The 15,313-nt window shown below is 45.1% G+C and overlaps 1 protein-coding gene across 7 annotated transcripts in view; it reads right to left on the reverse strand.

Moving 5' to 3' along the window:
• Positions 1–3,478: 3,478 nt before the first annotated feature.
• Positions 3,479–15,313, reverse strand: part of SUPT7L (SPT7 like, STAGA complex subunit gamma) — a 47,412-nt gene continuing 35,577 nt past the window's right edge. For 4 of the 7 annotated variants that reach the window (XM_083604579.1, XM_083604577.1, XM_083604578.1 and 1 more), the window contains 4 exons: positions 12,676–13,194; positions 8,252–8,576; positions 6,117–6,354; positions 3,479–4,650 (listed from right to left, as the gene is read on the reverse strand). In XM_083604579.1, coding sequence (XP_083460705.1) covers positions 4,388–4,650; positions 6,117–6,354; positions 8,252–8,576; positions 12,676–13,088 — 1,239 coding nt within the window. In that variant the 5' untranslated portion in view covers positions 13,089–13,194 and the 3' untranslated portion in view covers positions 3,479–4,387. Of the gene's footprint in view, positions 4,651–6,116; positions 6,355–8,251; positions 8,577–12,675; positions 13,195–13,707; positions 14,006–14,766; positions 14,977–15,313 lie in introns of those variants that run through there. The other 3 variants (XM_083604575.1, XM_083604576.1, XM_083604580.1) reach the window with 3 other exon arrangements.

A 15,313-nucleotide genomic window follows, 5' to 3' on the forward strand; every position in this document is an offset into this window, starting at 1 on the left:
AAAAGAGAATCGATATTGCATCTCCCACTTACACTTCTGCTATATTGTGGGATCAATAGAGGTTGAATTTCCCACTTTATTTAAATGTAAACTTTAAAGCATTTGCAGAGTATTGTATGGTGGGAGGAAACACACGCAAAAGAACTTGCCCTAGGTTATATCCACACTGCAGCCTGAAACTAGTGTGACCATCATTTCCTAGTTCCTAGGGAACTAATGGAATTGTAGTTAAGAACATAAGAGCCTCCCGATACAGCATCCTGTTCTCACACTGGCTATTCAGATACCTGTGGGAAACCTGCAAGCAGAACCTGAGTGCAAGAACTCTCTTCCCTCCTGTGGTTTTCAGTAAGTCCACTTCACTTCATTGTGGGGAGGAGTTGCGGTGGACCATGTGGCCACCCACTCTCCCCCAGGGGCGGGGGACAAAGTCCCACGTTGCCTGGGGATCCCGGCGGCATCAGCACTCTGCCAGCCAATCTGCTGGCTGGTGGGGGCATGGCCAGGACCTTTTAATCGGAGGCGCAAGCCAGAGGGGTTCCTCTTGGCTCACTCCCTCAATCACCCACCCTCCCTCCCTTTTTTGCAGGTTTTCATTGGCCTTGCTATGGACCTTGGTTGGTCGCCATTGAGGGGCCTGGTAGGAATTTTTCCATTTGGCAAAATTGGCATGGGCCATTTGGTTTTCGCCTACCTCGTAGCAATCATCACAACTTTGTAAGGTTTTGCGGTTAGGCATTGTTTGACCTTTTGATGGGGAGGGGAGGTGCGGCCATCACCTGCCCCTCCAAGGGTATTCCGTTAAAGGAATCCGGGGGTGTGGATCTTGTCCAAAACCTGGGCCGGGGCACAACTCCATCAGGAACACCTGGGGAAGCTTGAGTTGGTCTGCATCAACAGGGCTCCCCCTTCTGGTGGTTTACACTTACTGGACTCCCTGCGCTACGGGCCGGTGTCCGATATAGCTGGGTCCATTCAATGCCTAAGCCAATACCACTTACAGTCTGTAATCAATAAAGTTGTGGCCAAATTTGCCCAATAACATTAACCTAATATCCGTGTCCTGGTGTGTTCTATTCCTCAACGAGGGGTCGTTGCGGGGTCTAGACACGCAAATGGCATTCAGAACCATACTGCCTCCAAGTCTGGATGCAGTTGTATAACCTCCATCATGGCTGAAAGCCATTGATAGCCTTATCTTCCATGAATTTGTCTAATTCTCTTCTAAAGCCACCCAAGTTGGTGGCCATCATTTCTTCCTGTGGCAGCGAGTTCCATAGTTTAGCTGTGTACTGCCTGAACAAGTCTTTCATCTGTCCTGAACCTTCCACCATTCAGCTTCATTAAATGTCCACAACTTCTGACGTTATGAGTGAAGAAGAAAAACTTTCCTCTACCCGCTTTCTCTATGCCATACATAATTCTATACACTTGGAACCTCCTGCTCACCTTGTCTTTAACCTAAAAGTCCCAGATACGGCAACCTTTCCTTATAAGGGGAGTTATGTATAAGGGAAGTTGATCATTTGGGTTGCCCTTTTCTGAACCTTTTCCAACTCTACAATATCCCGTTTGAGATGAAACGTCTGGAACTGCACACAGTATTCCAAATGCTTTCACACCATAGATTTGTATAATGGCATTATAATATCGGCAGTTTTATTTTCAGCTCCTTTCCTAATGATCCCTAGCATGGGATTTGCCTTTTTCCGCCGCTGTCGCACACTTCATTAAGCTACCCACTACGAACCCAAGGCCTTGTTCCTCATCAGTCAACCACCAGTTCAGACGCTGAATGAAATGAAATTAAGGGGTTCTGCCCCAACATGCATCACTTTGTTTGCCTTGAATTGCATTTGCCATTTACAACCCATTCACTCGGTTTGGAGAGGTCCTTTTGGAGCTGCTCTTAATCTCAATCTCTCTCTCTCTCTCTCTAACAACACTGAACAATTTAGTATTGACAGCAAACTTCACCACTTCATTGCTTACTGCTAAGCTAGGACTTGCTGATCAGAAGGTCGGCGGTTCGAATCCCTGCTACGGGGTGAGCTCCCATTGCTCTGTCCCAGCTCCTCCCAACCTAGCAGTTCGAAAGCACGTCAAAGTGCAAGTAGATAAATAGGTACCACTCCGGCGGGAAGGTAAACGGCGTTTCCATGCACTGCTCTGGTTCACCAGAAGCGGCTTAGACATGCTGGCCACATGACCCAGAAGCTGTACTCCGGCTCCCTCAGCCAATAAAGCGAGATGAGTGCCGCAACCCCAGAGTCGGTCACGACTGCACCTGATGGTCAGGGGTCCCTTTACCTTACCTTTAACTCTAGATCAGTTATGAACAAGTTAAAAAGCCCAGGTCCCAATACCTATCCTTGGGGGCTTCTGATTTCTTCATCTTTCCATTCAGAGAACTGTAACTTCTGTGAGCAGAGCCTGGGAATGACTAAACGAATTCTCAGCCAGTGATATATCTTATAAAACTAATTCCCAGAGTTATTTGGAGGACACTATGACAATTAAATGGCATAAAACAGATCTAAGTTAGTAGTGTGGAGCATAGCAAGTGCTAAGTAAGAAGAGAAAACTCATCTTTTGGTTCCCACATCACAAGCCTTGGAACTCAACATTCAATGAGCAAGTTCTCGATAGCCTATCCTTGCAGAAGAAGTGCCTGGGACACTAGAGCTTTATAATCCAGCCAAGTGGGCCCCATGGAGCTGATTGACCAGATGTAAGAGAGAGTAATGCAGAATGGTCAAAGTAAATTTAAGAGAATATGGAGGAGAGTTAGCAAAATCAAAGACAAAGATATAACTAAACATGGTTTAGCACAGTGGTTCCCAATTAGCTAATTACTGAGGACCCCCTATTTTTCAAAAGCCAAGTGATACACCCCGTGGTTCAGGAATTCTGGAAACAACCAAAGATTGAAGCCGTGCAACATCATCATTATAAAGTTCCTATGGACTCGCTCTCTATGTCTGCACCTTAAATTCTACCTACCCCAGCTAGCGGACCACATTATGTTTTTATTCTAAGATTTCAAATTCAGTAAGGACATTAACACTGCACTCCTGGTATCACAGGGAATATTTATTATTTTTATAAACTAAGTTTGCCAGTTCATTTTTTAAAAAAATGCACAGCTAGAGAACATGATTACCATTTTTCAATTCTGTTTTTTAACACTAACCACATTTTAAAACATGAGTAGGTAAATGATGGGTCATGTGAAATCTTTAAGGTAGCTTTCTGCAGTCCAAAGGAAGTTTTCTAGAGAACCCTATAATCACACCTCTTATTTAAAGGAAATCTGATGGTAATATATGTAAATGTTTCAGAGAAAGGAGATCTGATTTAAGTAAGGCCAATTACACCTGAACATAGCATGCCAATTTCTGAAGTCCTCCAAGTGTTTCATCTTACAAAGCCATGAACGAAGCTTTTAAATCTGCAGGGTACCATCCAAATTGGCAAAAAAAGTTCAGGTTCCATTCAGTTGTAGCAGAGGTATGTGCAGGACTGGGTGAATTCTGCAATTCTATACAACTGCATGGGGCCCAAAGGTTAGGGCAGGGCTCCAGGCCTCAGAGATTTATTGTTCCTCCATATGACTAGCAGAAGACAAAGAAATATTTAAACAAAGGGGGGGGGAATTTACTTAACCTGCATAATTAATAGAGGTCACAGAATTCAGCTTTTTCTGATGCAGAATTTAGGTTATGCTGGTACTCTTTTAAAGGGGAAAGTATACAAAGGCCAGCATGTATGTACATCTTATTTATCCTGCTTCGCCACAATGAAATTGAACCACAATTAGGAATAACAAAAATATTAAGAGAAATACAACATCTGGAACTTGTTCTTCCAAAAGATAAAGTTATGGTAGTCCAAAGAACTCCATAAATTTCACTTAGGTTGTCTTACCAATTATGGTTTCCACACAGATTCATACTGAACTCAAGTTTCTTCCAAATTTTCCATTTCTTAAAAAAGTCCATCTCACAGATTCAGTTTAAACATTCTGTCAACTATTTGTTGCAGGGTTTTTTGAAAACAAAAACCCAAAACAATTATTGTCACTATTCAGGTTACATCACAAATAAATGCAAGCACCAAACAGCTGTCTTGCTTTGTTTTATTTTGTTTTGTTTTTAAAAGACACTAGCTGGATTCCATTAGAATTCACTATGGAATGAACCAAATGTTATTGTACTGACACGATAAAAAAACCAGCTGCCCTGTTCTCCGCATCTGCCATCCAACCTTCTTCTGCCAAACCGTCCAATGATACCACAACTGAGTTCAGGCTGAGGCTGCTCAGAGTTCTAAGTGGCTCCTGGTTCCGATTCAGCAGGTTGTGCTGCCATCGCTTTCAAGCGAAAATTCACATCTTCTTCATCTTTTTCTTGCTGCGTTGGTTAAAGACCGGTGATGATCCCATCAGGCTGTCAGGGGAAGGAGAAGCATAGCTGCTTTCAGAACCGTCTGGGCTCTGCGGCATGCCAGCTTCACTCATGCCTGACATGGGCTCCTCAAACACGTCGCTGCCCAGGACCCCATGGTGCCCATGGACGTGGCCTTCCTCACTCTCTTGTGGCTCTATTTTCACCGGAAGGTTCCAGAGAGGGGAAGTGTTCACTTCGCCACCTAAAAGGCAGTTGGGGGCGGAGTAGAGAAAGAGAGAGACTTTACTCATCAGATGAGCAAAAGATACAAAACATAGATGTGATGAAAACAAGAGACCAGGTAGACTAGCTAGTCTGCATAAATAACATGTTAAGGAATAGGGAGTTGGCATATAAAAACTGCTAACACTTTACTCATGAAGTCTTATTTTTATATCAGGATTAGGCAACGTGTGGTTGGACTGCAAATCCCTTCTTCCATTGGCCATGCTGGCTGAGGCCGGTGGGAGTTGAAGCCCCACAACCTCTGGAGGGTCATCGGTTCCCCAGGCCTAGTATATATGGAAGGTTTCAGAAGTTTTGGTGAATTCTGAGGAGAAAGTGAACTAAGTAAAGAGAAGAGTGAACTATTCTGAACCAATGTACTCAATGGAGACTGGGCTGCTAATCCTGGAGACAAGGAAACGTCCAACAACAAAGGAGAACGTGTTAAAAAGCCATTTTATCATCCTAAGACAGTGTAGCTTTAATGTGCTCGGCAACAGTACCCACTGGATGCCTGGTGGGACACTCTTCAGCAACTTGGTGAACAGCCTACAGAGCTTGTCAGGGAAAGAGCAGAATAATGGCATTTTTCATTGATAAGCAACAATCCACCATCAGAGAATCACAAGGCATTTTGTATACTTCTAGAATGTTAGCCTCTTCCCTCAAGCAGTAAAGCACTAACGTTGAACTTTTCAGTGGAATCATTTGCATCCCCAAATGACTTAGGGATCCCTCGCTACATTTCACATTTCAGAGGCCATACACAAGAGCAATGAGCCCCAGCAGAACAAACAGACTTGTGTTTTCAAAGCCCAGTCTTCTTCTTATGTTAGAAGTTAAAACAGAGCGGGATATCTAGACTCCTTTAGCTACATATGCAGCTAAGATTAGAGTTAATAGGAGAAAAGACATGAAATGTTTTGAGGGGGTTTAATTGGGTTTCTTAATTGCATGGCACAATGGATTCACACCAATGAAATTAAGTAGGCTTCACAACCATCAAAGATGAAAAATTATAAAGACTATTGCCCTTTGTTTGCTTAGCCTTTAGAAGGGATTAACATTCCATTTTCAAACTTTATTTTAACTACTGCTAGGAACTTCACTAAATTTTATTGCAAATTTGAAGGCAGAAGGGTAGGGTCCACTTCATCACCAACAGTTCCCTTGATTGTAGCAACATTTTTTCCCTAGCTTTATTCACCACTTTTAAAAAATCAAGAGGCTCAATAGACAACCAAAAATGTGAAACATGATGGAACTTCTAAACTAATATCCAAGTATCTCCCTTCTACTAGCACTGTTACAAAGGCACTGCCTTCAAATGAGCCACACTTTGTAGCATTTTCCATTTCAAAACAAGGATCAACACAGCACTTAGAAGCATCTTGGTTTCTTCTGTTATGAGTCAAGGGTCTACCATGCAAAGGAACTATGTACCTGAGGTCTGTGGAGACACTTCTGCTTCCAGGTTAGCTGAGAAGCGCTCACTCTGAGCTCCAAGCACTCCCACAGGCAAAGACTGGTCCCCAGATGCCAAATCCCCCTCCAGCTCCTCACTCATGGGAAACGTGATGTCACTAACTGGCTCCTCTTTGATCTTCACGGGTTTCATGTCTTCTGCTGCCTTCTCAGGGTTCACAAGCTTCTCATACTCTTCAGAAAGTTGCTTGCTTACCTGTTGGTAACCACATGGCAGAGATAAGAAGGTGTGGTTTGTGATAAGAGGTGCATGGCATCCATCTCCTTCATGACCAGCTCACCCCTACCAAGGTAAGTTGTCTATGATGGAAGATGGAGCCTAGGCTGGGCTATGGTGGAGACAGAAGGCCTTATATTTCTCCCAGCATGGGCTTGCCTCCATCTACACTCCTGCCTGACTGGCTTGGATTGTGCAGAGTGGGGAGGCAATGTGTCTCTGCGCATGGAGTGCTTGGCTGCATCTAAACTGTACATTCAAAGCAGACTCATGCCTCATGCCACATGCCACTTTAAACAGTCATGGCTTCCCTCAAAGAATCCACAGAACTGTGGTTTGTTAAGGGTGCCGAGTTGCTCGGAGACCCCTATTCCTGTCTGAGACCTAAAATACCCAGGCTTCCCTGGGGAAAAGGATTGACTGTTAAACTATTCTGAAAATTGTTGCCCTGTGAGTAGGTCTCTGAAGAACACTCAGCCCCTTAAAAACAATCAGATCCCAAAATTCTTTGAGGAATCCCCTTGCAGGAATCACATCTGAGAGGCAAGGCAAATGTCTTAAGTCTGTGTCCAAGCATTATCTCAGTAGAAAAGAACATGTGAAGAATAGCTATCTTCCACTCTGGTGGCGCTGTGGTCTAAACCACTGAGCCTCTTGGGCTTGCTGATCGGAAGGTCAGTGGTTCGAATCACCATGAGGGAGTGAGCTCCCATTGCTCTGTCCCAGCTCCTGCTAACCTAGCAGTTCGAAAGCATACCAGTACAAGTAGATAAATAGGTACCGCTGCGGTGGGAAGGTAAACGGTGTTTCTGTGCGTTCTGGTTTCTGTCACGGTGTTCCATTACCCCAGAAGCAGTTTAGTCATGCTGGCCACATGACCCGGAAAGCTGTCTGTGGACAAACACCGGCTCCCTTGACCTGAAAGTGAGATGAGCGCCACAACCCCATAGTCACCTTTGACTGGACTTAACCGGCCAGGGGTCCTTTACCTTTACCGTTTACCAGTAATATAATAACACCAAGGTCACACCAGAGGTTCACTGGTGCTGACTGGAACGGTAAGGAGCTCCAAAACTGTGACCTTGAGGTTCTTACAGTGAGGAAGGAGCCTTGGCCCTGCATACTTGAAGGAGCGTCTCTACCTCCATCATCCAGCCCAGACACCAAGGTCCAGCTCTGAGGACCTTCTGGAGGTTTCCTCACTGTGAGACGTGATGCTACAGGGAACCAGGCAGAGGGCTTACTCGGTAATAGTGCCCGCCCCATGGAACGCCCTCCCATCAGATGTCAAACAGATAAACTATTTGACTTTTAGAAGACATCTGAAGGCAGCCCTGTATAGGGAAGTTTTTAATGGTTGAGGTTGTTTGTATTTTTAATATTTTGTTGGGAGCCGCTCAGCGTGGCTGGGGCAACCCAGCCAGATGGGCAGCATATAAATAATAAAATTATTATTATTATTATTATTATTATTATTATTATTATTATTAGCAATATTGCCATGGCTCCTGTAACCCTGGAGAATTATAAGAAGCAGCTTTCAAGCAGCTGTTATTTTCACTCTCCCATTGGCTTCATAAATCTACGCCTCTTTAGGAGAACTCCAGGAATCTCTGCAAACAGATATATTGCAATCTGCAGGAACGTACCCATTTGAGATAAAGCAATGGGAAGCCCCTCCAGGCTAGACATTTTCCCCAACAGAGAGCAATTCTTGCAGGTGTGCAGTGCAATCTATCCCCCAAGCTCCCTGAGCAACGAACAGCTTCGCCTTTATCGATAGAGAAAACACATTCACAATTTCCCTGTACTATGAGAACCATGGGAATTAGCTCTCTTGCCTTGCTGTGAGCATACTGCTTCCTTCTCTTCTCACCTGCAGCATATAGCTATGATAATCCTTGATCCGGTGTTGCCAGAACTTCTGCAGAGAGAGCACACTGCCAATGCCCACTTCGTGGAAGACCTGCTCCATGACATCCGGGAAAGGGCTTTGCCCAAGCCGGGCTTCTCGGTCCACAGCAAAGCGCAGGAGCTTAGTGAACTTCAGGCAGTATTCGTGGGCGATGTCTGTCAAGGTTTCCAAGACACTCTCGTTGGCACACTCGAAGCCCGCATGGGCCAAAATGGTGGCAATGGACTGGTAGAGAAGCTGGCGGCAAGAGGTCCAACTCAGCTCCATCACTGGCTCTCCTTTGCCTCTGAAAGAAGACAAGGCAGCACCCAAAAGACTTGGTGAAAATGGGGCTCTTCTGGCTAGTGTCACCTGGGACAAACATTTCAAGCATGCTTAAGGTTCTAGCTAGCTTGAGATGGCTGGCATAAGACAAAGGAAACTTTTCTCCCCTGAGAAAAACGGTTTGGTGCTACTTCAAAGTTAGATTCTTTGAAGTAAATATATATATATATAGCAAAGGGAACACGACTGCAAATTTCTCACGAGTTCAAAGTAAAGTGTTTGCTTTGAGGTACGATATGTAACTCCTGCAACTTTACCTCAAGGCAACACATTCATATTAATTACAGTGAGGCTCAAAACACCCTACTTTTTAAGGGGGTCTACACAGCTTAAGAATCTAGAGCTGAATTCTTTGTGACATTTTAATCCATGGATGACTAAATGTTTTGGGGGCAAGGGCTGCATTCACCCATGAGCTGTTTGACAGGAGTGCTACAGCCACCCCACACTCTTACATGCAATCACACACCCACAGACAACACGCACCAAGTACACACAGGATACAGAGAAACACACACACACACAAGCCACCATGAAAACACACCCAGTTCATCAAGTGATCAATTTTATGACTAGGGATGGGATGATCTGCATCCCCAGTAGAGTGTTGGGATGGGCAGAAGTTTGAACAGTGTCTGATGATGATGATGATGATGATGATGATGATGATGATGATTTGCAACTGCTACCCAAAATCACAGTGGTCTTGGGAAGCCAGAAACAAATGCTGTTAGAAGGCCAGTTGGTCCCCCCCAACTTAATCCGAAGTATGGTTCTAGACCAAACCCATTTTAGACTTTCAGCTCTAGTATCTTATTTATTTTATCTATTTATAGAAGTATTTCTATACTGCGATATCATAAAACAGCAGGGCAGTGCAAAGAAGTAAAGCCTTAAACACCATCAAAACAATACATGCAATCATTAAAGTGGCTGGTTCATCTATTTAAACACCAGCAAAGGCCAGTCGGGATTTTTTCTTTAAAATCTTCAAAGAGACGTCTGAAAGTCAGAAGTGAGGATGCCTGCCAAATCTCTGCAGGAAGACTGAACCACAGCATGGAACCGGCAACACTAAATACCTGGCTTCTAGTGGAGATCAGCTGGACCTCTGTAACACATGGGACAACTAACAGCACTCCTTTGGATGATCTCAGCAATCGAGCTGGGATGTAAGGGCTCATGTGGTCCTTAAGGTATCCTGCACCCAAGTTGCTCAGAGCTTTGTATATCAACACAATAACCTTCAATCTGGCCCAGTATTTATGTGTTCCTCCATGTTTCCACACTAGTGTTGCTAATGATTATGACGCCTGGTCCAGATTTTTTGACATTTATGGTGTGGCAGAGGAAGCCTGCCTGCCTGGCTGAAGTCGGGTACGGACTATTACCTACTCAAGTATTTTTTAAAAAATTCTGTACCATGCAAGCTCGTGATCTGAAATGAGTTGGGCATCATCCAGGTCTGGCACTAACACATGACATACTGGGGTTCATGGCAGGGCCTACCCATTATGGGGGACAGGAAATGTGCTGATGGGAGCTGCATTCCATGTTCCTGAAATAGCCGGTTTCAAAAACCAATGGGGCTGGGCAATTGGGCACACAGCCCATAATTTCAGATCAGGCCTGCCACCACACCAACCCTCCAGTTCTTGCTACGGGACACAGTGCCTGCAGCAAGGGCTTGGGGAAGGTGGTATATGATTGGCATGGACTGGATCCCCCTTGTACTGCCAGCTTAACTGTACCATCCCACGTAAGTATATTGGGGGAGTGCTGTAGCTCAGTGGCAGAGCATCTGCTTTGCATGCAGAAGTTCCAAAGTTCAATCCCCAGCATCTCCAGGTAAGGCTGGCAAAGAATCCCGCCCCAAGACCCTGCAGAGCCACTGCAAAGTCTGGGTAGACCAGGGGGCTCCAAACTGTGGTCCATGGACCACCTGTGGTCCGTGAGCTTCATTCAGGTGGTCTGCAACATGTCCATATTCATATTTTTATAGTACAATGGTACCTCGGGTTACATATGCTTCAGGTTACAGACTCTGCTAACCCAGAAATAATACCTCGGGTTAAGAACTTTGCTTCAGGATGAGAACAGAAATCGTGCTCCGGCGGAGCGGCGGCAGCAGCAGGCCCCATTAGATAAAGTGGTGTTTCAGGTTAAGAACATACCTCCGGAACGAATTAAGTACTTAACCCGAGGTACCACTGTATAGCTGTTGCTTCTCTCATTTCATACACTGTATTTTATGGTTTTGCCATTTGAATTTCATGTAAAGCATGTGCTCTATTGCTGATCAAGTTTTGGCTGGCTGGGGACATTACTGGATAATGGAATTCCGCCATCTTCTCATTCTCATCTGGTTCTAAGATGTATAGACTACCCCCCTCAATAGAGTACAGTGACAAATCTGCCAAGCCTTATAAATCAGAGTTCAGGTTAATGAAGTTTCAGGCATCATAAACTGGGTCATTTTCTGTTTCGATCGCTGAACATGACAGGCAGGCTATCTGTCAAATGCCCCCAGCTGAAGTGATGAGAAGCGTTATTTAACATGAGGCAAGGCAAGTAGAGAGATCCTGTGGCCCATTTCCTGTTTAACCAGCATGTCAAGGTAAAAGAATTTGGTGCATCTGGAAGCGGTGGAGATTCACGCACATAAAATAATGGGCTGAAGTGATAGGCCTTTCCAAAGATGAGCAGAATGCTCAACTTTAGAAGGCAAAGGTTGCCTTCTTGCAATTGCTTCAATTTTATGAAACATTACACTGCTGAGCTGCATTTTCTAACCAGTGAATTACTGCAGAATTCTGTTACATGACCAAAGTGTCCTTCCAGGTAAAATAAAAGGTGGATGTTTGTGGATTTAAAGCATGATTGAATTAGTTACTGATCCTGGTGGTGACGGGTGACCTCCAATGATTCAAAAAGATGGGGAGCTTTTTCCTTATTTCCCTTTTCTGATGTTGGCTCAGCTGTGCCAAATTCCCTCCTAATAATGCCTGAATTCTTCTCTGCATTGTGCCTCCCTTCCTTGGCCTGCCAGTGTAAAACAGCAGCAGTTGTCAGCTGGACCTTAACCATCAGCACTAGTGTAAAATTGACAGCCCCTATGAGCAAGTGGTCAACAAGCCTTGCCTTTGGCATTGCCAATTTGCAGCTCCATCACCAGACAGGGATGGTGAAATCTGAAGACAAAGTAGTCGTACTCCTCCTGCCTGTTCCCCCACCTCACCCCCCAGACACCCAGCCAACCACCCTTTCCTTCACATGGGGTGTAGCAGTCCTGGAGTCCTGCTTGTTTCTTCATTTAAAGTCATTCATAGGCTGCTACTCCTCCCTAAGGAGCTCAGAGGAGCATACAGTAAAAAAGAAAACACACAGAGGCACTAGAAAACAAAAGAACTCGTGAGAGTCCAAATAACCATGAGGGTTCCAAAGCCTGATTTCCAAGCAAAAGTTTAACTGCCTTCCTGAACGCTGCATATGCAGATTGCCAAGATGGCCTCAAATGGGGGCGGGTCAGGGCACAGCAGTTCAGGGGCAGGCGGTTATCACGTGCAAAACGGGAGGGGTGGTCACAGGATATAACTAACCACCTCCATATCTGAGGCCCTGAGGCTCTAGGTAGGAATGGAACTCTTGGCAGAAAATCTTAACCCAACCCTTGATTGCCCATACAGAAAATAACTAAGGCTAGATACTTCTGAATAAATGCCCAGGATTATTGTTAATTGTTTAAACCACGATGGGAAAGCTGTCGCGTTCCATATATTTTTTAGCTGCACTTCCCATTACCCATGACCATTGGCATGTGTGCATGATGGGAGCTAGGCTCTGACAACATCTAAAGAGTCACAGGTTGGCCATTCCTGGTTTAAAATGTGGAAACACCAAGGGCCTTTTCCACTAAAGAGAGGGCTCACTCAGCAGTTTAAAAGAAGAAAATATTGAGCAGTGTAGAACGCAATAACAAGAAAGAAACCTCACATTTGTGTGGCTCAAAGCCAAACCTCACATGGCCAACCACTGCCCCCAAAAGACCCCACATCACGTACCTGTAAAAGTCGCTTTCTGGATCGCTGTGCCGCAACTGAAACGGCATCTTGGGAATCTTGCTGTCAAGAGGAAGCAAGTCATCAGGGAGAGGTGGGGAGCCAGGGCAGGTGGGCAAAGGCTCGCTTTCTTCCATCTTGATGCCCTCCGCTTGCTGCTGGCTCTGACTCTGAGCCAGGGCAATGAGGCTGCGCAGCCGTCGGTTGTGCTGCATCAGCTGGATGGTGTGAATGGTGAGGCTGCATGGCTCCGAGGGGATGTCCAGCATGGTGGTGGGCTTGGGCTTGTTGGCAGAAGGCTGGTGCAGCAGGGGATCCTGGACCTCCACAGTGCGGAACTCTCGCTGGAGCAAATCAAAGGAGCTGCGGTTGGCTTGGCTGGACGAGACGGGGATCTCGCCCCAGTAGCGCAGCATCTTGCTTGCTTGTTAGCACGAAAGCTGTTGAGATCACTTAAGGGACTCTCGCCTGAAGAGCAGCTACTCAGCAGGTCCTTTGCAGAAACAGGGTGGGCATTTTAACCTGGTTCGAAAGACAGGAAGAAAAATCCAAAGGTGTGTCATCAAAAGTTCTCCTTCACCATCCAAAAGCTCAACTGAGTAATAATGCAGCCTTCATCAGAAGCTGAGCAACATATTCTTTAGGAAGTTATATACATACCCTAGAAAAACAGAAATTGCTGTGAAAGCGGCCTTACAGAGGATCTATAGATTCCAATTAGCGCTAGAGACGGAGTTGGTGGAAAAGGCTGGGATGAGCTCAGGCTCCCCAATACTAGTGTGATATTGTATGAGAACCAAACCATAACTGAAAAAGCCATGACTCTGGTCACATTTAAAACTCCAGCGGGGGGGGCCCTCTAATGGGGTGCCTGCTTTTAACATTAAGAAGGTTTTGGGTAAGAAGCCTAAACCCTCTCTACACACTGCTGTTTTAGACCCATGGCTTCCTCCACCCACCTATTTTGATAGTAAAACCATACACTCATTGCTTCATGAGATATGCAAAGTAGACAAGAGAACAAATGTAGCTCACCCATCAAATCTGGTTTGGCCCTGAAACAAAATAGCTGTCAAATGACTGCAGAAATTGGGAAAACGCTCCTGGGGGGGCCGGCAGACCCCCAGTACCTCCGAGCGTCTCCCGATAGGCACGTCTCTGGAATGGCATGTCTCTTCACTCCAAAGTGCCCATCTGAAGCACTTCTCTTATGAAAAGTGCACCCAAGTCTTCTGGCATCACGCAGCAAGAAGATAGAGACATCCGTAGATCTAAACTCCGTTTTATTCACAATATATACAGAGTCCATAATCACGTCTGTGCCCTCCAAACTCTGGCAGAAAACAGAAAGCAATCAGCAAAAGCGAAAGTACAGTCCAATAACACTCTCAGACAGAAGAGATAAGACAGTCTTCCATTCCCACACTCTTCTCAGACATCTCATGTGATTTATACTAATCACACTAACCAGCATCAGTTACGTAAAATCCTAACATACGCCTGTTAAAAGCATGGGATTGGGGGAAGGGGTGGCAGGCTAAAAGCTTGGAGGTGGGATTTCCCCCCATTGTCCAAAATGCTGAGCTGAGTTTCCCCAAGACACTGAGGTGCTTGCAGGATGGAGAGGAGGGGGGGGGGAGGATTACAGACGCAGCAGCTTCCAAATCTATTGTGCAAATTAAATACTGCAAATCTCTTGTTTCTCAACAGAGTGCAAATTGGATTCAGGTTACACCATCCATGGCTCACAGACTAAAAAAAAGTCTCAAAACAATTGATATGACAGTAGATTTCAATTTATTCATGCTCTATGTAAACTATTCAATTCAAGACAGCTCCAAGATTAAGTCCCACAAACAGCTTCTGTTATTTAGGTTAAGGCAGAAAAGAACAGAAGAGGAATTTGATTGTGTGTAAATCATTCCTTGGGTGTAGTTACTGAGTCCCTTTGCCAATTCCCCTTACAGGTGTTTTTGTGTGTTTTTTTGCCATACCCTGTGGTTTCCTGGCCAAACACATTGCAAAACGCCTTCCAGCTCAATGCTGTGCACACTTCCCTGCATGTAAGCCCCAATGGAATACAGTAGGACTTACATCTGAATTACAAGGCATAGGATTTCACCGTTATGCTATCATACAGAGGTTGGTATCAAACAGCTCAAACAAGGCAGAAGTAACTTCTAAGGGTTGTCTCAAGATTTGCAAGTAGTTTTTGTGGATAACTCTATTGATTCAATTCCATCAAAGCAAACTTCAATCTCCTGCATATCCAAATAGGGCTGAGGGAGACTCCTGCCTGAAACCCTGAAAAACCAAAGCCAATACAATACTGAGTTGGCTGGACCAGTAGTCAGACTCGGCATAAGCCAGCTTCCTATGTTCCTAGCTTTAATAAATGCTCACAAGCACCTGCTAGTCAATGCAGCCACTGCCAAAGTCATGCTAAATAGCTGAGAGGACGCTATTTCTATGTTTCATTGGTTTGGAATGTGTGTTTTGCCAAGGTTTTTTGGGGGGGGCAGGGGTTGGATGCATTTTTGAGCATCACCTTTCCCCCCCTGTGAAACTGACATTTCATTGTGCTTGGTGTAAACAAAATCTGCCCTTTTTCCCTTATGGGGTATCCAAGAGTCCGTATGGA

The sequence above is a fragment of the Podarcis filfolensis genome, assembly GCF_964270895.1.
Source record: "Podarcis filfolensis genome assembly, chromosome: 3".
NCBI lineage: Eukaryota > Metazoa > Chordata > Lepidosauria > Squamata > Lacertidae > Podarcis > Podarcis filfolensis.